We start from the raw sequence: 26,356 nt of genomic DNA on the forward strand, positions 1-26,356 counted from the left end.
GAGTAGGAAGTGCTGACTTTAAAGAAGTATCGTTAATGTTATAATAAAATGCAGCTCCTTTGAGTCAATGGCATGGGGTGGAAGAACATAACTGGTAAAAGTGCATTGCAGGCTATTTTTTGCATTAACATCAGCTTCTTCGGAGCTATTCAGCTGTCAGCTGCTTTTTGCGGAAGTTGACGCGCCTTCACTGTGGGCAAGCTTCTGGTTTGTCAAAGGGAGTGTGAAACACACCCATTGCGCCGTACAGCCCCTGCAAAGACGCATATGTCTGCCGCCAAGGGGGCGGAGAGGAAAAACATGCGCGCGTGTAACTGGCGGACGCTAGGACCTGAGGATGGAATCCCGCTTGCAGCGATCGGCTGCTTTCAAATTTGCTGTTTTGAAGTTATTGTTCCAGTGTTAAAAATAAGATGAAGACGAGTCTCTGCTGATCGAGGTGAGTTAAGATTTTTCTGAAGGGACGGAAGATCAAACTATGATATTCCTTTCTGGTCTGTTAGTTCCTTTTTCTTCAAACGACTTAGATTTGTTTAAATGGAAAATAAGCAAAACTGTCCATTCACTCTGTAAATTACTAAAACTTTTTTAACTTTTTGAGAGGGTAGTGTGTTATTAATGGACGATATGGGCACTGTTCGGTATTTATTCTACTTTTAATCGCTATTAATACTTAGCATTTTAGGGCGCCTCAAGTTATTTCAACTTGAAAGATGTCGGCATGTTTTTAAAATAATCGAAATGTTTAACTCATAAGGTCGCCAACGCTTTCCCTTCTTTTAAGTATAGTACAAAAATGCAATAATCTGAAGTCTATTATTATGACAGTCTGATAAGTAAACCGCATTTTCCGTGTAAATACTTTTTTGATGATGGCATTGCTCTTGATGACTAATCCATCCAAAGCAATGCTCAGAAAATGAATTTAGGAGTATAAAACAATCCCTTAGTTCGTTCGAATGTTGGAGGTAGGTTTTCCCAGGTTTCTCGATGCCAAGTATTCTTTCAGGAAAGAGGAAAAAAATCGGATAATTTACAGCCGGTTTAAACACGTTACAACTAAGACGGTTTTGAAGTATTCTGTTAAAATAAATGACTCAAAATAATAAATTCAGCTAGAAACTAGTTACTCGAAGTTTATTTTTTCACTCTTTTTGTAGTTCTCTACCTTATGACAGCAATTAGATGTGAACCAGTAAAGAAGTAGAAAGACTCCACTGGCCTGCATGCGTTCGTAGGCCTCGGCTCTCCCTTTGTTACCTAGCGCCGAAACTGGCGTCTCAAACCCGCGATGACTCAGCCGCTCATCCGTCTCTCTGGGTACACACAGCAGGGGATATGGTAACAGCTGTTCTCTTGGCAGCAGTCGTACCAGGGAGTGCCTCCCTTATATCACAGTAACACATACTGTGCTGTATGTGTACATACTATATGCTTCTACGTACACGCAAATTGCAGTACGTCGTCTAATTTATAAAGTAATCGTAAGAAGTCGTAAGGGCGTTAATAGCACAGTTTTGTATCTGCTTAAAGGCTGAGGACGTCATCCGTTTTCCCCCAAACCTAAGAGAAATCCAGAACATATTTAGGAATAGATACTGATGCGTGGACCCTTACAAAAGTTAAATACACTTTATATATATATATATATATATATATATAAATATATATATATATATATATATATATATATATATATATATGGGTGGGCAAAAGTAGGTTTACATTTGTTCGTATGGAAAAAGAGATTTAGGATATGACTGTTAAAATAACTTTATTGACTCAACAGCTTTATAAATTTTATTATCTGAAAAGAATGTCACAATGGCACAGTGCATTTAGTTACAATCTCGTAAGAGCTCAAATTGCTGGTCTCGTGTACTCACAGCTGTACTGTATGTATGTGTGTATGTATATATTCTATAGATTATATCCATCCATCCATTACCCAACCCGCTATATCCTAAATACAGGGTCATGGGGGGGTCTGCTGGAGCCAATCCCAGCTAACACAGGGCACAAGGCAGGGTGCCAGCCCACCGCAGGACACACACACACACCAAGCACACACTATGGACAATTTAGAATTGTCAATCCACCTAACCTGCAAGTCTTTGGACTGTGGGGGGGAAACCGGAGCACCCAGAGGAAACCCACGCAGAGATGGGGAGAACATGCAAACTCCACGCAGGGAGGACCCAGGAAGCAAACCCGGGTCTCCTTACTGTGAGGCAGCAGCGCTACCTACCGTGCCGCTCTCTAAATTATATTTATATATACATACAGTAATCCCTCCTCGATCGCAGGGGTTGCGTTCCAGAACACCCCGCAAAAGGTGAAAATCCGTGAAGTAAAAACCATATGATCATATGGTTATTTTTATATACAGTAATCCCTCCTCCATCGCGGGGGTTGCGTTCCAGAGCCACCCGCGAAATAGGAAAATCCGCGAAGTAGAAACCATATGTTTATATGGTTATTTTTAGAATGTCATGCTTGGGTCACAGATTTGCGCAGAAACACAGGAGGTTGTAGACAGACAGGAACGTTATTCAAACACTGCAAACAAACATTTGTCTCTTTTTCAAAGTTTAAAAACTGTGCTCCATGACAAGACAGAGATGACAGTTCTGTCTCACAATTAAAAGAATGCAAACATATCTTCCTTTTCAAAGGAGTGCAAAGCAAGCAGTCAAAAAAAAAATCAATAGGGCTTTTTGGCTTTTAAGTATGCGAAGCACCGCCGGTACAAAGCTGTTGAAGGCGGCAGCTCGCACCCCCTCTGTCAGGAGCAGGAAGAGAGAGAGAGAGATAGAGATAGAGAGACAGATAAAAAAAATCAATACGTGCCCTTTGAGCTTTTAAGTATGCGAAGCTCCGTGCAGCATGTCCTTTCAGGAAGCAGCTGCACACAGCCCCCCTGCTCACACCCCCCTACGTCAGCGCATTAGAGAGAGAGAGAGAGAGAGAGAAAGTAAGCTGGATAGCTTCTCAGCCATCTGCCAATAGCGTCCCTTGTATGAAATCAACTGGGCAAACCAACTGAGGAAGCATGCACCAGAAATTAAAAGACCCATTGTCCGCAGAAACCCGCGAAGCAGCGAAAAATCCGCGATATATATTTAAATATGCTTACATATAAAATCCGCGATGGAGTGAAGCCGCGAAAGGCGAAGCGCGATATAGCGAGGGATCACTGTATTTTAAGCCCTTATAAACATTTCCCGCCCAATTATACAGCATAAACCCTTTGTATTCTCTTAGATATTAGGTAAGATTCGTTGAAATTATGTACGTATGTAAACGCACTGTTTATATACAGTAAAACCTAAATATTATTTTAAAGATATCGAGTGTCTCCGATATCACATAAGTTACAGCCATTATGACAGACAGGCCACCAGCAACAAATACGTACAATGCAAGAAAAATTGTATACAGTAAAATGTGTGTACAGTGACACTAAATTATTTACATGTAATAAGTACTGTACGTAGAAACTTAATTATGGTTACTCACCAACAATGACACGACGACTTGTCCGATAACGATGAGTTTAATTTTACTGCACAACAAAGGAGAGCGTTACAGCTGTTCTAAAGGAGCCTCTTCGGGCGACTGTGTAGCACCACCGTTGTTCTTCTTCCGGCAGTCTTCAATCCAAATCCCTAAAACAGATTCCATCCGGACTACCACCTTATTACATCCACTTACAACTCGTTTTGCGCCCTGGTTAAAGGACACTGCGGCCGTAGATCTTATATGCTTTTCCTCCTTTTTAAATAAAAAGAATTGTGGACTCATTGATGCCATAATGGCGTCCTACAGCGGTGTAGCTGTTCCCTGCCTTCAACATATCCAAAACTTTTACCTTTTCGGCAATCGTTAGCATCTTCCGTTTAAGCTTGGGCACGGCCCCTGAAGCAGTAGTAGGAGCAGATCGTTTTGGAGCCATAATGAAGGGCTTGACTATGCACAAAGATAAACAAAAAAGAGCACAAAAGTTAACTCTTTACACAGCGAAAAACGTTGATGTTGAATGAGCGAGACGAGACTTCCTGGTTAACGCAGCAGAATTGAATTCGGTGCTCCATCGCTGTGCCAATCAGCACACAGGAACTTAACTGCGTGCTCTGATTGGGTAGCTTCTCAGCCATCCCCCAATAGCGTCCCTTGTATGAAATCAACTGGGCAAACCAACTGAGGAAGCATGTACCAGAAGTAAAAAGACCCATTGTCCACAGAAACCCGCGAAGCAGCAAAAAATCCGAGTTATATATTTAGATATGCTTACATATAAAATCCGCGATAGAGTGAAGCCGCGAAAGTCAAAGCGCGATACAGCGAGGGATTACTGTATGCCAAATATTGCTACAATCATGAATACAACCCCAATTCCAATGAAGTTGGGACGTTGTGTAAAACGTAAATAAAAACAGAATATAATGATTTGCAAATCCTTTTCAACCTATATTCAATTGAATACACTACGAAGACAAGATATCGAATGTTCAAACTGATAAACTTTATTGTTGTTTTGCAAATCTTCACTCATTTTGAATTTGATGCCTGCAACACGTTCCAGAAAATCTGGGACAGGGGCAGCAAAAGACTGGGAAAGTTGAGGAATGTTCAAAAAACACCTGTTTTGAACATTCCACAGATGAACAGGTTAATTGGAAACAGGTGTTTGTCATGATTGGGTATAAAAGGAGCATCCCCAAAAGGCTCAGTCGTTCACAAGCAAGGATGGGGCGAGGTTCACCACTTTGTGAACAACTGTGTGGGCAAATAGTCCAGCAGTTTAAGAACAACGTTTCTCAACGTACAATTGCAAGGAATCTAGGGATTTCATCATCTGCTGTTCATAATATCAAAAGATTCAGAGAATCTGGAGAAATCTCTGCATGTAAGTGGCAAGGCCGAATACCAACACTGGATGCCCGTGACCTTCGATCCCTCAGGCAGCACTGCATTAAAAACCAACATCATTCTGTAAAGGATATTACCATGTGGGCTCAGGAATACTTCAGAAAACCATTGTCGGTTAACACAGTTCGTTGCTACATCTACAAGTGCAAGTTAAAACTCTACCAACTTCAACTTCATTGGAATTGGTTGTATATTTTAAAATGTTACAGTACACTTTCAAAGATACATGTATTACAATATATTAAAGTATGCTAAAATGCACTGTGAAATACATACAATATTGTCATTTTTGTAAATTGCAATATTTTCTGAAATTATAAAAATATTTCTCAGTACATTTTAAAATATTAGGAATATACTATAAAGCATATATATATTACAATATATTTTTAAATATACTGTCAATTCTAATTATACAATATCTTTTAGTATGTAAATATTTTCCACCAGTAGAAAATTTGCTTAAGAACTTTGCTTATGAACAGATGCTCTAATACTCCAAATGTTTTTATAGTTCGATTTATTTTCCTAACAGGTGATTTATTCATCTCTAGCAAATGATATTGAAAAGACATACACTTAAAAAAAATTGGTAGCACTGTAACTTTTTAAACAATTTTTCTTAACGTCAAAAAACATCAAGCTTACCATACATGCTCTAACGGGGATTACATGACATCCTACACGTACTGACACCGATAATTTGGATTAATTTGGAAGCCAGTGTTTTAATATTTTTCAGGCAAAAAACATAAGCCATAAATGATCTTTCAGAAACACAGAACTGAACAAAGAGTATATTGCATGTCTTCTACACAATGCACTTACAGATATTTCTCTTAATATATTGTAATAAACATGTGTGTTTGATTAAGATGACATGGTGGGCGCTGTGGTAGAGCTGCCTTCTCACAGTAAGGAGACCAGGGTTTGTGTTCCTGGTTCTCTCTGTGTGGAATTTGTATGTTCTTTGTGTGTTTGTGTGGGTACCCTGCCACAGTCCAAAGACATGCAGGTTAGATGGATTGGTGACCCTAATGGTGTAAGGCAGGGGTTTCCAACTTTGGTCCTGGTGGGCCGCAGTGGCTGCAGGTTTTCATTATAACCCATTTCCTAACCAGCGATCAGTTTTCACTGCTAATTTAACTCCTTTTCCCTTCATTTTAATAGCCCTCTTTTTAAGGATTCAGTCCTCTGAATTGATTCGTTTTTTCATTAAATGGCAGTCAAACAGAAATGAGATATGAAACAAGCCAACAGGTGACTAGCTAAATAGGAACGTCAAACTCCAGCCAATTTCACTCCAACCAGTTTCTTAATGAGAAGACAATTCTTGCTGTTAATTAAAGCTGTTACTGAATATCATAACTTGTTGCTGCTCACATTCTGCCACAGCAGACTGTTGATTTTCTGTTTTTTCTAAGATCACCGTCAAGATGTTTTGGTGACCTGAGCAGGTCAACATGACCGAGACCTTCACCTTTCTTTATTTTCAAGTTAGCTGGTCATGTGGTGGCTTATTTTATGTCTCATTATTGTTTGGCTGCTCATTAAGGAAAAAGAAACCACTACGGGGTCTGAGTCACGTCAATTAAAACTAAGGCAAAACAAGTTAATCGGCAGCAAAAATGGCTCACTAATTAAGAATTAAGAAGAAGTTTAGAATGAAATCCTGCAGCCACTGCGGTCCATTAGGACCAGAGTTGAACACCCCTGGTGTAAGGGGTGTGAGTGAGTGAGAGTGTGTATTGGTACCCTTACTAGGGTATTGTTCCTGCCTTGCACCCTATACTTGCTGGGATATGCTCCAGCCCCCTGTGCCCCTGCTCAGATTTAAGCAGCCTTAGAAAATGATATAACATGATATGCTTGACTCAATTTGAAAAATAATCAAAAAATATATATTTGAACTACTATTGTAGTGACAGTGATAGACTGACCATCTAGGTCCATGAAGAGGATTATTTGTGTCCTGTTCTGTGTGTCGTATTTACCCCATTTTTTGACACTCATTGCACCTCCAACATACCTGGAAAGGGGTCTCTATCTGAATTGCCTTTCCCAACATTGCCTCCATTCCCCCCCCCCCCCCCGATCCCCCCACCCCCCCTTACAATGTTTCTCACCCCAAGTTTTTCCTTGTCTTTTTAGGGAGTCAAGGCTGGGGTAGGGCTGTGTGATTTTAGGCTATACAAAAAAAGATACATTGTTGTTGTACAGATATTTTGCATTATATTGCAAGGTATATCCAAATTATTTTTAGGTATAATGCAATATATTTCATTTTTTTGTACACCGATGTACTTTATTTGTCCCCAAGGGGGAAATTAGAACTTTACAGAAGCTCAAGAAAGAGAAATATATAAGGGGTGTAGTGACCAAAGGACTGGACTCTGAATACTGTGGCATGGTTCTCGGTTCAGTTCCGTACTGTGACCTGGAGTCACTTATCCAGACAGTGCTCCAGCAAGTAGTTGTACTTGTTTTGAAGTGTTTAGGTGTGGTGCACAATGTAGAAGGGTGTTATATAAAATAAAATGCCAGTGCTTTGTTGAAGACTGAAGGTTGGATCTTACTCTCTGCATTGTTCAGCTCTCTGAACTCCTCCAAGAACCTCCCTAACATACTGATAAGTGACTCCTTTCTGGACTCTGTGTAACAAGTGACTGTACATGTGTTTGTTTTTTTTTGTGTACAGTATGTTTAGAAGGAGCAGGAATTGCATTACACGTAGAGATTATTTCAAAGATGTTTCATTCTTTTGCTGCCTTACAGAAGATGTACAAGACAATCGGCACGAACATCTGCAAGCAATGAGACATTTTAAGCATGTGTTTTGTTTGCTTTGCAGAATGTACTCACATAATTGAAAATCCTTTCATGTAGACTTGCAGACTAACTTGTGGCAGCATAGTGCAAGACCTAATTTACTTCCAGGGTTTGTAGTTTCACCCAGTCCCCTACTCACTAAAGAATGAGGTCAGCACGATTCAGCACTTTTAAATCTGCCCATTTGATAACTTTATTTTCCCCTATGGACAATGTGCTGTGGAACCTTGAAAGTTGCTTCATTTACATTGTCTTATAACTGTAAAGAATATATTTAAACACTTGCAACTAAGCAGATTTACAAAGTCATTGATGGATGGTGTGGTGGATGGCCAGGGCCCTTACCAGGCTGGGATGCCTCTGTAGTGGAAGAACCTGGGAAGAGAGTATATTCAGGGCATGACCTCCCCTGGAGTGATAGATGGCAGCCCCATCAGACTCCCACAGGGCTCTTTGGGAGTTGGAGTTTGGAAGAGCCATGTTGGGTTCCATGGGCATTGCAAGAATGGCTGAGCTCTTTGGTGCAGCACTTCCGTCACACCTAGAAGTGCTGCCAGAAGAAGATCACCAGACACCTGGAGCACTTCCAGGTGCCCTATGAAAGGAGCCAGAGTCGGGAGGAGGTGAAGATTACTGGAGGAGGAGTGGGGGCAAAGAGCGAGAAGAAAGAAAAGGAGAAGTGTGTTTTGTGCTGTGTTTGTGCTTTAACTGTGCTGAACAGATGGGAAATGAGGGAAAGTGTTTTCCCATGGGGGAAAAATAAATAAAATGTGTGTGCTGAATTTGTGTCCTATGTCTGCCTGTGTCGAGTTTGGGCGGCAGGAGCACCTTCTGCAGACCACAATGAATAGATGTAAAGTAGTACAAATCTTGCCAAATAAAAGAAACATCTACATTTGTGAAGATAATTTATCTTTTTTTTTTTTTGGGGTTATTAACACATCTGCGTAATTTCACAAATCTGTTTTTGTAATTAAAATAGCATTTGAAGAAAAAAAACTACAATAATTCTGGTTCCTATTCATTTTCAGCCTTTGCTAATTTGTTGCTTCCACTGCCAGTAGCAAAAGATGATTAGTAGGAGCTGGCTTCAAATATTTATTTTATGCTATTTTCAGGCTACTTTGTCAACATGTACTCAAGATGATCCCATTTACTGATTATTAAATCATTTAACTTCCCCCTCCACAAAGCAAAATCTAACAAACCTGTGGATGACAAATAATTTTGCTTGCAAATTCAGTAATTGCTCTTCCGAGGTGTGTGCGTGTCTTAAAAGTGCTCATTTTTTATAGACCACACAGAACTTTGTATCTTAGTACTGTATGCTGGTTCATAGTCATCACTGTAAAAGAATAATTAGTGGGTTGTGCCACCTTTTATAATGCATAGTTTCAGGTCCTGCTAGACTTGTGTTGTAAAGGATATTATTTTGTGGAAAAAAAAAAAGATTCCTCACTTATACTGCAAAAAAAAAAAGTTTGCCTGGAAGGAGCTAAATGTATAATAATTTTCATTGTCAGTGGAGGAAGTAGAGCACTATTAATAGTTTTTACTATTTCTGAAGCTCATGAGGGGAATTCCATTAAGTAGAGTATTAAAGTATTTTTCATCACAATGTATTGATCACGAGGACAAGTATCATGATTTATTTTTTGGTATATCTATAGCAGTTCTATTATTTCTGATGTGGGATCTGTAGGGAATGTGGAAGCAGCACATTATATTGGTACTTGCATACAAAATGTATTGATTTTACACTATTTGATTTTGTTTGATTCCACAAATGGAGCAAGCTTTAAGTAGTAAATGCTCTGTCCATTTTTTAAGTTGCACATTTAATTTTGGTGCATTTGGGTTTTACTGTATTACAGAGAAAAGCTTAACATGAACCACCTAGTTATTAAGCACAGTCATATAAAAATGAAGTATTTTGGCACACTACAAATTAAAACTGTCTGTCCAGTTGGAGCTGACGAGGGCTTGAAGACTGATTTATACAAAATTTAGAAAACTCGGTGCTAATCGTAACTAAAGAGAATGAAGAGAAGAAAGAAACTTTTGCAAAATTGTTTTGTGGTATTCACTTGGCAGTATTTCCAGCTGAATGTGATGCATTTTTTTCTCCTGTTCTAACTGGCTGCAGTTCATCACCAAGTGAAGTGTAAAAATGACCTGATTTACAGTGAGGCTCCACTTGGCAAAGAAAACAAGGCCAATGTCCTTAAAACCAAAAAAAGGTATCATAGGGGGAATCCTAAGTGGCTAATTATGTAAATCGTTTCTCTGTATTTGAGAATTAAATATCATACAACATGTACTGCTTGCGTATTAAAGTTTTAATAATTATTGTGAAAGTAGCAAGTTGTTGATTTTTCATGTACCTCATGGAAATGTACGTGCATTTATATAGTGCTCAGAATTTTAAACGTACACGATAGTTTAAAATATTCCAATCTTAGTTATTGGTTGACAGCTGTATTACAAACAATAAGGGCTCGCCTCATAAGGCCTCACACAGACTTAAATTTAGACAATGTGCCAATGTTAGTGTTATGTAGGTTTTGCAGGATTACTGTGGAGACTACTGACATACTTAAAACTATTTTCCGTAATTACAGTGATCCCTCGCTATATCGCGCTTCGCCTTTCGCGGCTTCACTCTATCGCGGATTTTATATGTAAGCATATTTAAATATATATCGCAGATTTTTTGCTGGTTCGCGGATTTCTGAGGACAATGGGTCTTGTAATTTCTGGTACATGCTTCCCTCAGTTGGTTTGCCCAGTTGATTTCATACAAGGGACGCTATTGGCAGATGGCTGAGAAGCTACCCAACTTACTTTTCTCTGTGTCTCTTGCGCTGACTTTCTCTGATCCTGACGTAGGGGGTGTGAGCAGGGGGGCTGTTCGCACACCTAGACGATACGGACGCTCGTCTAAAAATGCTGAAAGATTATCTTCACGTTGCTACCTTCTGTGTGCAGCTGCTTAGTGAAGCGACATGCTGCACGGTGCATCATATACTTAAAAGCTCAAAGGGCACGTATTGATTTTTCACTCTTTGTTTTTATCTGTCTCTCTCTCTGTCTCTCTCTCTCCCTGCTCCTGACGGAGGGGGTGTGAGCTGCCGCCTTCAACAGCTTTGTGCCGCGGTGCTTCGCATACTTAAGCCAAACAGCCCTATTGATTTGTTTGCTTTGCTCTCTGTTTCTGACAGCCTGTGCTCCTGACACGCACTCCTTTGAAGAGGAAGATATGTTTGCATTCTTTTAATTGTGAGACAGAACTGTCATCTCTGTCTTGTCATGGAGCACAGTTTAAACTTTTGAAAAAGAGACAAATGTTTGTTAGCAGTGTTTGAATAACATTCCTGTCTCTCTACAACCTCCTGTGTTTCTGCGCAAATCTGTGACCCAAGCATGACAATATAAAAATAACCATATAAACATATGGTTTCTACTTCGCGGATTTTCTTATTTCGCGGGTGGCTCTGGAACGCAACCCCCGCGATGGAGGAGGGATTACTGTATTTCTTTTTGTGTGGGATAAATTGAGTCAAGTGTTTTTATTATTGTGTATAACTGGCACATTTTTGTTTATAGGGATATGACTTCAACTTTAATGCGAGTCAAATAACAAGTTAGAAAATGTATAGGTGACAAAGTTTAAGTGCATTCAGAAACTTAGTTAACTGATTTGAAAGTTGGAATTTGTTTATTAAATATTTTTGTAAAAATTAATTTTATTCAAAAACTAGACAAAGAGCCCATTTCGACAACGTAAGATGAAACGGGCACGAGTGGAATAGTAAGTAATAAGTATAAGCACCACAAACCTGATATAGGTGTATTGAATGAATGCATAATTAGGCCTGGAGCTGTAGTCGAAATCGCCTTTCAGGCCTCTAGAGCATTAATCGAAGTCGCCTTTCTCTTTGAATTTTTGCGGCCGTAAATCCGGCGCCTGCCGCGATGTTGGTCGAAGTCGCCTTTCTCTTTGAATTTTTGAGGCTGTAAATCCGCCGCCTGCCACGATGTTGGTCGAAGTCGCCTTTCTTTTTGAATTTTCACGGCCGTAAATCCGCCGCCTGCCGCGATGTTGGTCTCGTAAGGTTTTTCGGGCAGCTGCACAGAAGGCAATTGCGCATTCGGCTTCGGACATGCGCAGAAAGCGACGTGCGCAGAAGGCGACCGCGCATTTGGCTTCGGACGGACGTGAGTGAGTGAGGAGACTGGCAAATTATATATAATAGAATGCAATTGCGTGAACTGTTAGACTTTATGTACATGCTTTTTTTTTTTTCTTCAAATAACATTTTTAACTTGACCTCAATAAGAAAAAACAACAATCATAAAAAAAAAGTAGCAGTTACAGTAAGCAATAGCAACCTCTACCAAAATAACCCTGTAAATGGAGTCCCTAAAGCTTTGAAAGTTTCTTATGCTTGAGTAGACTGGTGAGGGAGGCCTGACGGACACAGCAAGCATGAAAGCAAAGACAATAATGAGGAAAGGGAAGAATTAGGGAATACAATTAGTAGCAATCGTCTGACTAATTTTGAACATATTGTTCATACTTCAGCAAGGGTGAGCAATGTCACAATATTGAGCAAATCAATGATTTCTGAACAGAAAAAGTCCACAACGCTTGTGTTCTTCTTTGGTGTAAATTTAGAGATGTGCAGTCGTGCTCCCAATTCTTTAACAAGTCCTCACAGCAAGGTTAATAGCAGCATGGTACTCTGAATATCTATTCATGTTGTGTGGTTAATTTCACCTGCATGCCTTTGGGATGTGGAAGGAAAAATGGAGTATCAAGTAAAAAAACAGACATGGGGTGAAGATCAGAATTTATGTTACCTGGAGCTATCAGGCAGCATCAGCAAGCACTGCTCACTAAATATATATTTTGGCATTCCTATCACAAGTTATACAAAGTGTTTTCTGTTATCTTTTGCAGTCAGCAGTTCTTATAAGAAAAAGAAGCAACATTTTAAAGGTGCTTAATCCTTATGAGATCTCATGAAAATCATTTGGAAATAAAGTGTGGAAGCATTTCCAATAGCAATTCTATATATTTTTTGGCAATGTTTCTATGCAGAGCCAATTTTTTGTTTTCAACTTTAATGCTTGTTTCCATTGAGTTATATAATTAGTGATCTCTCAATTAACAAGCCTCATCAGTTCCAGCATTATTTTACAGTAGCTCTTTTTTGTTCTGGTATATTTATTTTTTTATTTTGTTGTTCATTTAGTTTTGAAATGTACTAGCAAGAGGAAGTCTAAATTTAGATGCCCTCCCATAGCAGCTGGATATTAGTAGAATCTCTGACATGTGATGTACATGCAGCTATTTGCTTGAAAAGCAGTGGCTTTGTTCTGCACAGCTTCAAAAGAAAACAGCCAGAAATATACACCTACATAATATGTTAAACTTAAGGTCCTTAATTTTGTTTTTAAAAGGCAAATCCTGTCTTTTGTGGTTTTCTGTAAATATCTGCAAAATCCTCCTGTCAGTAGTTAAGGGTGTGCAGCAGATTATATTTTCACATGGGCATAATAGATCTGTGTGCTGACAAAGGACAAGTGAAGTAACATTCATCCTCCTCCATTAAATAGCATTACTCAGCTCTTCCCTTATATACTTGGTCCATGCTCTTCTTCTGGGTTTTGCTTAATTTCCCTAGTCCTTATTTACTTTTGATAAGGAGCCGTGCGTCTAGTGGTATTAGTCAGTAAAAATAAAGAAACATCAGTGCTTCTTTTTATCTGAAATGTAAATAAAAACATGAGCTGTACAGATTGTGAATATTCATAAATGTGAGAGGTGTTAGTGTTCAGCACCTGTTTACATTACTCCAAGAAACCCAAACATCTTGCAATCCATTACTCATGGGAGCGCTGGTTAGTATTTGGGCTAGAAGATGAGAAGTGGCCTTGTGGTCAAGGAGTAGGAGTAGAAACCACTAAGTCACAGGTTTAGTCAATACTTCTTTTGTTCTTACTTTCTCTTTCTTTATACCAAGTGAAAACCAGTTAACATATTTGTATCTGAGGCATAAATTACATACATGTGTGAAAATTTGTATTGCAGTCACTCTTGCATATCTCACCTAAGAAGAAGCATTTTTTTCCATGAAATATACTCTTTTCTTCATGAACCTATAGGCTGTCCATTGTGACATCACCTTGGCTAAGGAATGGATTCGTGCTCTTCCAGTGCTGGCCGACAGACAAACTCGGGGTCTCACTCTCAGTCCAGGGAATACAAGCTAGTCATGCTGGGAGAAGGTGGTGTTGGGAAGAGTGGTAAGTACTCTTTGTAGTAAAAACTACATAAAGAAAAGGTTCTGGTATCGGAGCCCAGTACATTGGTGTGACTGTTACATTTTATGTTATTAAAATGATTTATATAATTATCTTGTCTGCAGCATGTTCATACTCCTACTACTGTCTGTGATATTGTATCCTTTGGCTGTTAGAGACCTTGAAATGCATAAAAAGCAAATGGTTTACTTTTGACAACTCCTTTTTTTTTTTAATTTACAATTTCTGATTTTTACAGTAGTGTATTTAGGGACTGGAATTTAATTACCAGCCTGCTCCTTTTATCATATCCCACTGATGTGCATGCTAGGTTAACCTGTACATCTGAATTGGAATAGTACAAGTGAGTGTGGATGAGCATGGGAATGACTGTGCCCTTCAGTAGACTGGGATCTTGCCTGGGGTTGGTTGCTTCCAAATGCCCCTCATTGCTAGGTTAGGGTCTGCTTCCCTGATTTAATGGGATTTGGGACAGGTTTAGAAAAGTAGTGGATGTATAGTTCAGTTATCTATCCTCATTAATATTGTGATGATCTTACTTTGTTCACCATATTTATTTTTAAATCTGAGTAAAGTGTGTTCCAAAGTGGACTTTTGGTAAGTGTCTGGTTACACTTAAATTTTTTTTACCTTTGTGCTAAATCTGCTTTGTATAGGAAGTGTTTTTGAGTTTCATTTATTAGCAGTCTTTGGTATTTTTTTCCTTATAAAAAATCAGCAAGATTTGCAGCATCTAATTCTCCTGTCATTTCCCCCAAGCCTGTTGCTATGCAGCTACCTATTGCCTAGCAACAGTGGATCAAGACCCTAGTGGGGGCGGAAAGACAGCAGGTTGCATGGGAACGAACTGTACCTGGAGCAGGTGTTCCTGGTTTAGAGCTGGACTTAATGCTAGTTCATATTGTTTACTTGTTTAGGTGTATTAATCTCCAGAGCCCCTAGTCTGGCTAATTTGAGATTTGATGGAAACTCAAAAGATCTTGAATAAATGGCTTTTAATCTAGATAATTTCTTTCTGATACCATTTTTAAGAGTCACAGTACTTGTTGATGTACTTGATGGAAAAAATATACTGCAAGGACATTTATGTCTACAGTTGGAGACGTGCCACACCAAATTAATTCTGTGCAGAATTTTAAGCAGGTTGCACTGCTCAGCAGTCTGGCCTGTGTCAGATGAGAGCTATGTTTGGCTCCACCTACAGACTCCGACCTTGCATAATAGGAGAAGAAGATATGTATCCTGCTTATCCTAAAACACAGAGCTATAATTTGGTACAAGGGGTTAGCTTAGGTTTCAAAGTGGTAGAAGATCTGTATCTTTATTATTTTTTTAGTATTATTTAGTTACTGATGAATTTTTACTTATTTGATTTCTGCATGGTAAGCTGTCATTAAATTTGGCAGTTTCCCATTAAAGTGCTATAAATGAAACAACTGCTTGGCTCTAACATGGTAGTAGCTGTGTGTGTGTATGTATGTATATGTATGTATGTGTGTGTGTGTATATATATATATATATATATATATATATATATATATATATATAATTTTGTCAGAAAAACGACCAAAAGACATCGAGAAGGTTTGGGGCAGCCACCCATATAATTGTTTACGGCTGCAAAACTGATCAAAAAGCAGAGACATGCTCATTCAACAGAGTCCAAAACAGAACTGATTTCCATGAAGCAAGATGGCAGCTTTAAAGGCCAGTAGTGGAAGTAATGTCATTAATACCGAAACCAGAAGTGACGTCAGTGGCTGCCCCAGAGCCGGGTGGGATTTCCCTAGAATTGTCTGCAAAAGATCGAGAGGGAAAAATAGTGCACTTCGCCACCCCCTGGTCTGGCGTGGAGTCACATGTATTTAAGCCCTTTAGCTGTCTCCTAAACACACGTGTGTGACAGGGCCCCCCCCTTAGCCCAGACCTGTCGGGTCGGGTGTTCTGCACCGAGAGGTCGTGAACGCGGGAGAGAGCATCGGCATTGGCGTGTAGAGAACCCTTCTGATGAATGAGCGAAAACTTATAATGTTGCAGATCGAGGAACCACCTCGTGACTCGTGGGTTAGACTCCTTGTGCAGGGCCATCCACTGTAAAGGTGCATGGTCCGTGACTAGTGTAAACTCCCGACCGAAGAGGTAGTACTTCAACTGTGTAATCGCCCACTTAATCGCAAGAGCCTCCCTCTCCACTGCCACATATCTGGTCTCCCGATCCAACAGTTTCCGGCTCAGGAACATGACGGGGTGTTCAGCACCATCGACACTATGGCTCAGCACTGCCCCTAGGCCTGTGTCCGAAGCGTCCGTTTGGAGGATAAAAGGCCGTGGAAAGTCAGGCGCCTTTAAAACGGGTGCCGACGTTGGGGCCCTTTTTAAGTCACTGAAGGCTGCCTCAGTCATATCAGTCCATACCACAGTGTTAGGAGCCCTCTTCTTTGTTAAATTAGTCAAGGGCATGGCTCTCTCCGAAAAACATGGTACAAACCGGCAGTAGTACCCCGCCAATCCGAGAAATGCCTGGACCTGCCGCTTGGTTCACGGACGGGGCCATGTCAAAATGGCTTCTATTTTAGAGCACTGCGGCTTCACCGTACCACGACCCACCAGGTAGCCCAAATACTTGGCTTCCTCCAATCCAAAGAAACATTTCCTTAGATTGATTCGAAGACCGGCTTCACCCAGCGCCCGCAATACCGCTCCGACGTGCTGTAGGTGTTCCTTCCAGGTGCTGGAATAGATGACGACGTCATCCAGGTAGGCAGCACTATACGTGTTATGGGGGCGGAGCACTTTGTCCACCAGACGCTGGAAAGTTGCAGGGGCCCCATGTAACCCGAATGGAAGGACACGATACTGCCAGTGCCCACTAGGGTTGCTAAACGCGGTTTTACCCTTTGCGGAGTCCGTTAAAGGAACCTGCCAGTACCCTTTGGTCATGTCAAGTGTGGTCAGGTATTGTGCCTGTCCAAGCCTTTCAAGGAAGTAGTCCACTCGAGGCATTGGATAAGCATCAAATTGTGAGACCTGATTAAGCCGACGGAATTCATTGCAAAACTTCCAACTCCCATTAGGCTTAGGAACCAAGACAATTGGGCTGGACCAGGGACTATGACTTTCCTCTATGACTCCTAGGTCCAGCATGCGCTTGATTTCCAGTTCCACTTCCGCTTTCTTTGCCTTGGGAAGTCGATAGGGTCGTTCCACCACCTCCGGGACGGACGAGAACTGTTTCTAGCTCTCGCCTCTGTCGGTTATTCAAATTAGACCCGAAGTTAAAGGTGTTACTTTGAGCAAAGAAGGAGCGGGGCTGGCCGGAGGTGGGATCAGGGTCCCTTTCCTTCCACGGTTTCAGCAGATTTGCGTGATATATCCACTCACTCGGTCGACGATTGGGTTGTTTCACCAAATAGTCGACGAGTCCCTTTCTCTCTTTAACTTCGTATGGCCCTTGCCAGTGGGCACATAGTTTAGAGTGTGAGGTGGGAACCAATAACATGACTCGATCCCCCGGCTGGAACTCCCGAAGTGTCGTGCCACGGTCATAATAGTGGCCCTGTGCTGCTTGCGCCTCTTTCATGTGACTTTTTAATATGTGCCGAATTTTCTCAAATCTATCGCGTAACTGCGCGATATATTCCAAAATATTAGTCGAGGGAAGAGCCTCTCCTTCCCAACCTTCTTTTAAAATGTCCAATATGCCCCGGGGTTGTCGTCCATATAATAATTCAAAGGGTGAGAACCCTGTTGAGGCTTGAGGGACTTCCCGGTAGGCAAAGAGCACGAGGGGGAGGAGTTGATCCCAATTCCTCCCATCCCCGCTGACCACCTTGTCTAGCATCTGTTTTGAGAGTCTGATTAAATCTCTCTACTAAACCATTGGTTTGAGGATGATACACCGCGGTTCTCAAGTGCTTTATTTTCAGTAACTTGGCCATTTTCTTGAACGTCTGTGAGGTAAACGGCGTCCCTTGATCCGTAAGGACTTCTTTATGGACCCCAACTCGCGCAAAGACTCCCATTAGTTCCCGTGCGATGGCTTTAGAATTAGCTGAGCGCAACGGAATAGCTTCTGGATATCGGGTCGCATAATCCATGAGGACTAATATATATTTATGTCCTCGGGCCGAGAGTTCCAGGGGTCCTACTATGTCGACCCCTATCCTTTCAAAGGGAACATCAATTAAGGGAAGGGGAACGAGAGGAGCACGGCCCCTCCTAGGAATTTGCCACAGCTGACATTCCGGGCACGAAATACAGAAGCGGCGAACCTCCTCGTTAATTCCCGGCCAATAGAAGCGGAACTTAATATGCTCTAAAGTTTTTTCGGTGCCCAAGTGGCCTCCTAGGAGATGGGCGTGTGCCAATTCACAAACTTGCCGCCGGAAAGTTTGTGGGATCAGCAACAACTTCCACACCCTAACCCCCCCCCCCCCCCCTCATTCTCACTGACCCGATATAATAAGTCATTTTCTATCATAAAGTGGGGTCCTTGTGGCATGGGCTGAATGGTGCGTTGGCCGTTGACGAGGACTACTGCATTTTTAGCAAACTTAAGGGAATCGTAATTCCATTGTTCCCTTTTAAATGATGCCGGTGTTTGTCTGAATTGAAAGCTCAGATCTGAGAGAGGGTCTGGGTTGACCTCAAGGGGCGGAGAATCCTCCCGCTCTGGCGAGGTGCGGACTGATGACGTATTAGTCCGCGATGGCCCAGGAAGTTCGCCATCCTCCTCGTGGTTTCCCATACCTCTCTCCACCGGCTGCGTACATGGTGTGGAGACAACCTGAGACGGTGGATTCCCGTCTGTTACTAGGCCCAATTTCGAATAAGGCGAGATCAGTACTTCACCGCTTTTAATGTCAGACCAGTCCCGCCCGAGAATCACAGCACACGGTGGATTTGGAAGGACCGCTACAGTGAGTTTTTTGAGTGATCCTCCGTGGCAGATGAAACATCGGGCGGAGTTATAGGAGCGGACGTCTCCGTGTACACAGGTAATTCTGGTCTTTGGTTTTTAACCACTGTCGCGGTAGTACGTATCAATAATAGAAATGTTGCTGCCGGAATCAAATAAGGCTTCTACCTTGTAACCATTTACAATGACCTCTCCCTTATGAGCCATTAACAAGGGGTTCGAAAGTGCACACAATCCATCCCTCTTTCTCCATTTACATTCCGCCTCACCTCCGAGCGAGGACCGCGTCCGCGGAATCGGGGACTCCGGTGCAAACTCCGGTTTATGTCGAGAGGGCAGTTTAAAAGGGACGTAATCTCTACGGCTTCCACTTAAGGACCGTTCCGCTCTCCCAAATTTTGAGGCTTTGAAAATTCTTACCAGACCGGCTGGGTGAAATGCTCTGGCAGGCTATTTATAAATAAAAAACAGGCCACTTTTTTCATTAATTGGAAGGTGGTGCATTCAGCGGGCCTTAACCAGCCTGCCATCTCTTCCCAGAGAACGTCCAGTTGTTCTTGGGTAGACCGTTCAGAGTCAAACCTCCAGTTTTGTATTTTCCTCACCTGCTGGTCTGGGGAATGTCCACTTTCCTCTGGGACCTTAGCCCCGGTGGGAAGGACAGCTCTCTCCTCCGAGAGAGCATAATAAGTCCCCATTGTTTCCCCCATAGAGACCAGCCCACGTCTGTGTATCACATCGACACTCTCCCTATTCAATTTAGGTGACCCAGAGATAGACAAAGGGAGCGAAGTCTGCATCGGTTCTTTCCGAAATCCAAGACGCACTCCCCACCCGAAAGCTCGGCCCAGGTACTCTCCCACCTGGACATGATTCAGGTCAGGTCTCGTTCTCTTCTGGGTTTTCTCAATCCTGCCGACTATGCAACTGTCAGAAAAACGACCAAAAGACATCGAGAAGGTTTGGGGCAGCCATCCATATAATTGTTTACGGCTGCAAAACTGATCAAAAAGCAGAGACATGCTCATTCAACAGAGTCCAAAACAGAACTGATTTCCATGAAGCAAGATGGCAGCTTTAAAGGCCAGTAGCGGAAGTGATGTCATTAATACCGGAACCAGAAGTGATGTCAGTGGCTGCCCCAGAGCCGGGCGGGAAAATTAGTGCACTTCGCCACCCCCTGGTCTGGCATGGAATCACATGTATTTAAGCCCTTTAGCTGTCTCCTAAACACACGTGTGTGACTAATATCTATATATATATATATATATATATATGAAATATTATTTATTTTTTAATGTACTTATTGAGGTCAATCTTGACAAATCTTTCAATGGTTCCATTTATCTTTTTTTACAGCAATAATTATGCAGTTCATCAGCCACAGGTTTCCAGAGGACCATGACCCCACAATTGGTGAGATTAAAATTAAAGGTTATATAATAATTCTTTGATTGGTTATACAAAAAAAAATATCTGAAAGATCTCCGCTTGTAACAGCCTTTTGCATCTTTTATGAGTTTTTTTTGTCATTGTCTCAAAGCATTTATGTATTGTAGTTTAGAAACTGAACTACTCCATGAAAACATCACCACATGTAAATATTGTATTAGTTTTCTGGATTATATTACAACCCCAAATCAGAAATGTTGGGATAGTATGGAAAATGCAAATAAAAAAATACAATGATTCTTTAATTTAGTTTGGTTTGTCACAAAAAATAGACGCAAGAGTCATAAAAAGGTTTGAGGCATCCAGCCACCTGTATAATATTTCCTGTCTCCAAAAAGATAAATTGTTCACACTAATGTGCTCAGTATGGAACAGAACTGATATGTTAGGGTAAATATGACGGCTTCAAAGGCCAGCAAGGGAATTGAGGTCATTCAGGTTGGAAGCAGAAGGGTCCTCTTCTATAGGCTCGGACCCAGACATGACATCATCAAAAGGGCCTGAACCGGAAGGCTCATTGTTCATGGGTTCCACACCGGGAGTGATGTCATCAGGATGATTGGGAAAGGATGTGACATCATCAGGGCCAGGCAGGATTTCCCGTGAACAGTCTGCAGGAAAGTGAGAAAAAAAGTTCTGCGCACTCTGCCACCCCATGGTCTGGTGTGAAATTACTCTCATTTAGACTCTTTAGCTGCCTCACATGCACATGTATGTGACAACTTTTCTTTAATTGCAGACTGTTTGAACCCAAAATATTTCATGTTTTGTCTGGTTGACTTAATTTCATTTGTTAATACAGTAATCCCTCCTCCATCGCGGGGGTTGCGTTCCAGAGCCACCCGCGAAATAAGAAAATCCGCGAAGTAGAAACCATATGTTTATATGGTTATTTTTATATTGTCATGCTTGGGTCACAGATTTGCGCAGAAACACAGGAGGTTGTAGAGAGACAGGAATGTTATTCAAACACTGCTAACAAACATTTGTCTCTTTTTCAAAAGTTTAAACTGTGCTCCATGACAAGACAGAGATGACAGTTCTGTCTCACAATTAAAAGAATGCAAACATATCTTCCTCTTCAAAGGAGTGCGTGTCAGGAGCACAGGCTGTCAGAAACAGAGAGCAAAGCAAACAAATCAATAGGGCTGTTTGGCTTAAGTATGCAAAGCACCGCGGCACAAAGCTGTTGAAGGCGGCAGCTCACACCCCCTCCGTCAGGAGCAGGGGGAGAGAGAGAGAGAGACAGATAAAAACAGAGTGAAAAATCAATACGTGCCCTTTGAGCTTTTAAGTATGTGAAGCACCGTGCAGCATGTCGCTTCACTAAGCAGCTGCACACAGAAGGTAGCAACGTGAAGATAATCTTTCAGCATTTTTAGACAAGCATCCGTATCGTCTAGGTGTGCAAACAGCCCCCCTGCTCACACCCCCTACGTCAGGATCAGAGAAAGTCAGCGCAAGAGACACAGAGAAAAGTAAGTTGGGTAGCTTCTCAGCCATCTGCCAATAGCGTCCCTTGTATGAAATCAACTGGGCAAACCAACTGAGGAAGCATGTACCAGAAATTAAAAGACCCATTGTCCTCTGAAATCCGCGAACCAGCAAAAAATCCGCGATATATATTTAAATATGCTTACATATAAAATCTGCGATAGAGTGAAGCCGCGAAAGGCGAAGCGCGATATAGCGAGGGATCACTGTATACATCCATTCCTGTATTTCATGTCTGCAACTCATTTCAAAAAAAGTTGGGATGGGGGCAAATTAAGGTCAGTGATGAGGCAAAAATAATGATACGATTTCAAACAGGTGATTGAAATCATGACTTGGTACAAAAGTAGTTAGTATCCACAAAAGGCTGAGTCTTTGTAGCGCAAAGATGGACAGATTATCTCCAGTTTGTCAACAGACGTGTGAGTAAATCATTGAAATGTTTAAAAGCAATGTTCCTTAACTGCGGTGGGTTGGCACCCTGCCCAGGATTGGTTCCTGCCTTGTGCCCTGTGTTGGCTGGGATTGGCTCCAGCAGACCCCCGTGACCCTGTGTTCGGATTCAGCGGGTTGGAAAATGGATGGATGGATGGATGTTCCTTAAAGAAATATTGTAAATAGAGGGAGAAATATGAAAATCAAAGTGTATAATATCATTAAACAATTCAAGGACTAGAGGAATTTCAAAGCGTAAAGGGCAAGGCGCACACCTAATCTGAACACCTGTGATCTCCAATCCCTCAGGCAGCACTGCATTAAGAGTTTGTCTCTCATCAATAGCTGATATAACCATGTGGGCAAGGAATTACTTTGGCAAACCTTTGCCAAGCACTACAATACGGAGTTACATTAACAAATGCCACTTAAAACTTTACTGTGCAATAAAGAAGCCTTATGTTAATCATGTTCAGAAGTAACGTCCAGTTTTCTGAGCTCGGAGGCATCTGGGATGAACTGTCACACAGTGAAAATGTGTATTGTGGTCAAATGAATCAATTTTCCAGATCTTTTCTGGAAGAAATGGAAGGCATGTGCTTCGAACTAAAGACAAAAAAGGACCATCCAGACTTATTAGCAACAAGTCGAAAAGCCAAAGTCTGCAATGGTATGGGGTTATGCTTCTGTGATGGCAGCATTAATGCAGAAAAGTACATGGAGATTTTAGAGCAACATATGCTGCCTTCAAGATGATATCTTTTCCAGGGACATCTGTGCATTTTTCAACAAGACGAAGTAAAACCACATTCTGCACACATTACAAAGGCATTGCTGCGGAGGAAGAGGGTATGAGTGCGGGACTGACCTGCCTGCAGTCCTGAGTTGTCTCTAATACAGAATGTGTGGAGAACGACTGTTTTTGCAGGAAGAATAGGACAAAGTGACAATTGAAACGCTTCATTGCTTGGTATTCTCAGTGCCAAAATGTTGCCATTCTTTACCACAACACTTAAGACATTACAAAATGGCAAATGCTTTACCGTCCCAACTTTTTTTTTGGAATATGTTACAGTATTGGATGTATATTAACAAATTAAATGAAGTTGATCAGACAACATAAAATATCTTGGGTTCATACTGTCTGCAATAAAATATGAGTCAAAGTAAACTTAAGAATCGCTGCATTTTTTTTATTTGCATTTTCCATGCTGTCCCAACTTTTTCTGATATGGGGTGGTAGATTATTGGAATTTACAACACTTTACAGTATAGCAAGACAATACTACTGCAGATAGTCTAGAAGATTTATGTTGTTGTATCCATACTTTCAGAGGATGCATACAAAACTCAGATCCGAATTGATGATGAGCCAGCCAACCTGGATATCCTAGACACTGCAGGGCAGGTTAGTACAAGATGTTTAATATGTTCAAAAATGTGAATTTTTGATGACAAGTGCATAATATAATCTTTTTCCCCAAAGACTGATATGTCTGTGACTTTGCCACACTTGCAGCGTTTCTGTGGTAGTGTTCTATTTGTTTTACTTACTCCTAACATTGTCATTGTCTAGGTAATAGTACTTTTCTTTCTTCCAGGCTGAATTTACAGCAATGAGAGACCAGTATATGCGTGCTGGTGAAGGTTTTATCATTTCTTATTCTATCACTGACCGATGCAGCTTTCATGAGGCTCGAGAGTTCAAACAACTTATTCATCGTGTTCGTAGAACTGTAGACACACCTGTGGTGTTGGTGGGGAATAAATCTGACCTTGTTCACCTTCGACAGGTGAGTCTTTCATTTTTATTATGAACAAAAACTGCATATACAGATAATAGCTTTACTGTTACCTGTTACACAAATACACAATCAAGGCAGGTAGAATCATAGATTGAGTAAGCCAACCAGTGAGGATATAAGCACAGTAGCTGAAGCATGAGCGTACACACTACTTTAAGTAAGCTCAGAGCCTAAGCACAATTATACTGCATGATAACGTGCAGTGAGTACACTTGACTTATAGTTTTCATCCTCTTTCTCTGTACGTTTAGCATTCGTTTACTCAGAGCTTGATGCGCTTGCTGCTTCCTGAGCAGCTCTTCTTTTCTCCACCCTAGCGGCCAGCTTCTTCTCTTCTTTCATCGGCATCTTTTCATGTTAAAACTGATTAAGTCAGTGTTTGTGTTGCAGTTACTTAGTACGTTTTCCTTAATTTTTCACTTAAGCTGGCACTTAAGTCTTCAGTCTACCTCAAGAATGATTTAAGATATGAAGAGGTAGGGGAAGTAACAGCGAAGGCGGTAGGGATGAGAACGGCGCCCATACGCATGCTGGCCGCTGCCAAGAGTTGATTCTACAATAAAATAAAAAGAGGAATAACCTTGGAGGTCAATTATCACTCCGAAAGTGGATAGTAGACGTCACGTTACTATATATGTACCAAATTTCAGGTCAATAGGTCAAAACAGTTTGCGAGCTACAGGTGATTTAAAATCCTGGACAGATAAACGAACAGCCACGATAGCATATTATAGAAGAAGATACTCTGTACACTTGAAGTAATTTTTTAAAGCCTTAAAATTTTTTTGTCAGGAAGGGGATTCCCCATATTTTCCTGAAAGTTACCAACCTGCCAGCAGGTACAGCGGTAGATGAAGTGAAAACCCATTTGAACAATTAAGTAATGAGTCCGTTTATATTTAACTATGTGAATTTGTGTTAATTATGTGTTTTCCTTTATTTAAAGGTATGGTTCACCTAAAAGTGTTTTTTTAATATGTTACTTATATTGTTTAGTTTATAGTGAAGAACAAAATGTTTTAATCACCTGTTTTGATAGAGAGCAGAAATTGACACCCATTCTATCCATACATTTTTTTTGGTGACAATTCTGTCTGAAAGTTCTCTTTTAAGGAATTAAACATTAGAGTAGTGGTAATGGTAAAGACCTGTACTATCTGTAACACTGCTGAAAAAGTCTTGGGGCTACAACCCCAACTCATACACTGAAGATGCAGAGTTTAAAACTGAAAGTTGAAAACCTTTAAACAAAAACAAACAGGCATCCTTGTAATTTGATAAAGACACAAAAATCTGTTCAATATTTCTTTGTTAACTACAGTGGTGTAGTGTAGCCTTTGTGATTATTGTGTTTTAAAAGTTTTGAACTTTAAAAGCGTAAACCTCTTTCTTTAGTCCTAATTGCTTATGCCAAATTCTGAGAGCTTCTGGGTAATTTTAGCATTCATGTTGAAAATGATGGAGGTATCTGGGGGTGTGTGATTGAACGGAACAGCTTGCCTGTATCCAAATCCGAGTGGTAAAATGTTGATATTTCTTTTAGTCTTGAATTGTCCATAACACAATGTGTGAAGGCAGGGATGCTCATTGTTGCACCTGGTATCAGAGTACCTTAGGCTAAAGTTCAGTTAATGGCTCTATAAATGTGTCATGTGATCACAAGTTGTATTTTACTGGACATTAGGAGTAAACTGAACAGCTGAGTAGTGAGTGTTTGCTGGGAATGACTAATGCATCTATTCTGGCCCTTGGTGTGTGAAACATTTACCAAAATAAGAGCTTCTTTTGCATCTTGGTAGAGGTTGGGAAAATAGTTCTGGAGTGTGTTCAAGATCTCAGTAGAGGAAGCAGCTGCAAGAAGATGTGGCCAAAACCTACATTTTCCTGTCAGGGTTGCAAGCTGTCAAGCGGAAGAGAGAGGTCTTCCATGCGGTGTTCGCAAGGGGATTCCCTATATTTTCCTGAAAGTTACCAACCTGCCAGCAGGTACAGCGGTAGATGAAGTGAAAACCTGTGTGAGGGCAGGGAAAATGACTTTCAGATGGCAGTTAGCACATAAGTGCAACATAGTCCTTGTAGTTGTATAATGGCTGCTGCATGAATTCAAAAAAGGAATCTGACCTAGACGGTCCACAGTTCATTCAAAGTTAACCACTGCTGA

General features: G+C 41.1%; 1 protein-coding gene across 1 annotated transcript in view; it reads left to right on the plus strand.

Moving 5' to 3' along the window:
* The first annotated feature begins 301 nt into the window (after nucleotides 1–301).
* Nucleotides 302–26,356, plus strand: part of rit1 (Ras-like without CAAX 1) — a 43,295-nt gene continuing 17,240 nt past the window's right edge. Inside the window, exons 1-5 of the mRNA XM_028795119.2 lie at nucleotides 302–439; nucleotides 13,933–14,073; nucleotides 20,369–20,425; nucleotides 23,725–23,798; nucleotides 23,992–24,183. Of these exons, the coding sequence (XP_028650952.1) occupies nucleotides 13,965–14,073; nucleotides 20,369–20,425; nucleotides 23,725–23,798; nucleotides 23,992–24,183 (432 nt within the window). The 5' untranslated portion in view covers nucleotides 302–439; nucleotides 13,933–13,964. The remainder of the gene's footprint in view (nucleotides 440–13,932; nucleotides 14,074–20,368; nucleotides 20,426–23,724; nucleotides 23,799–23,991; nucleotides 24,184–26,356) is intronic.

This window comes from Erpetoichthys calabaricus, chromosome 2, assembly GCF_900747795.2.
Source record: "Erpetoichthys calabaricus chromosome 2, fErpCal1.3, whole genome shotgun sequence".
Taxonomy (NCBI): Eukaryota; Metazoa; Chordata; class Cladistia; order Polypteriformes; family Polypteridae; genus Erpetoichthys; species Erpetoichthys calabaricus.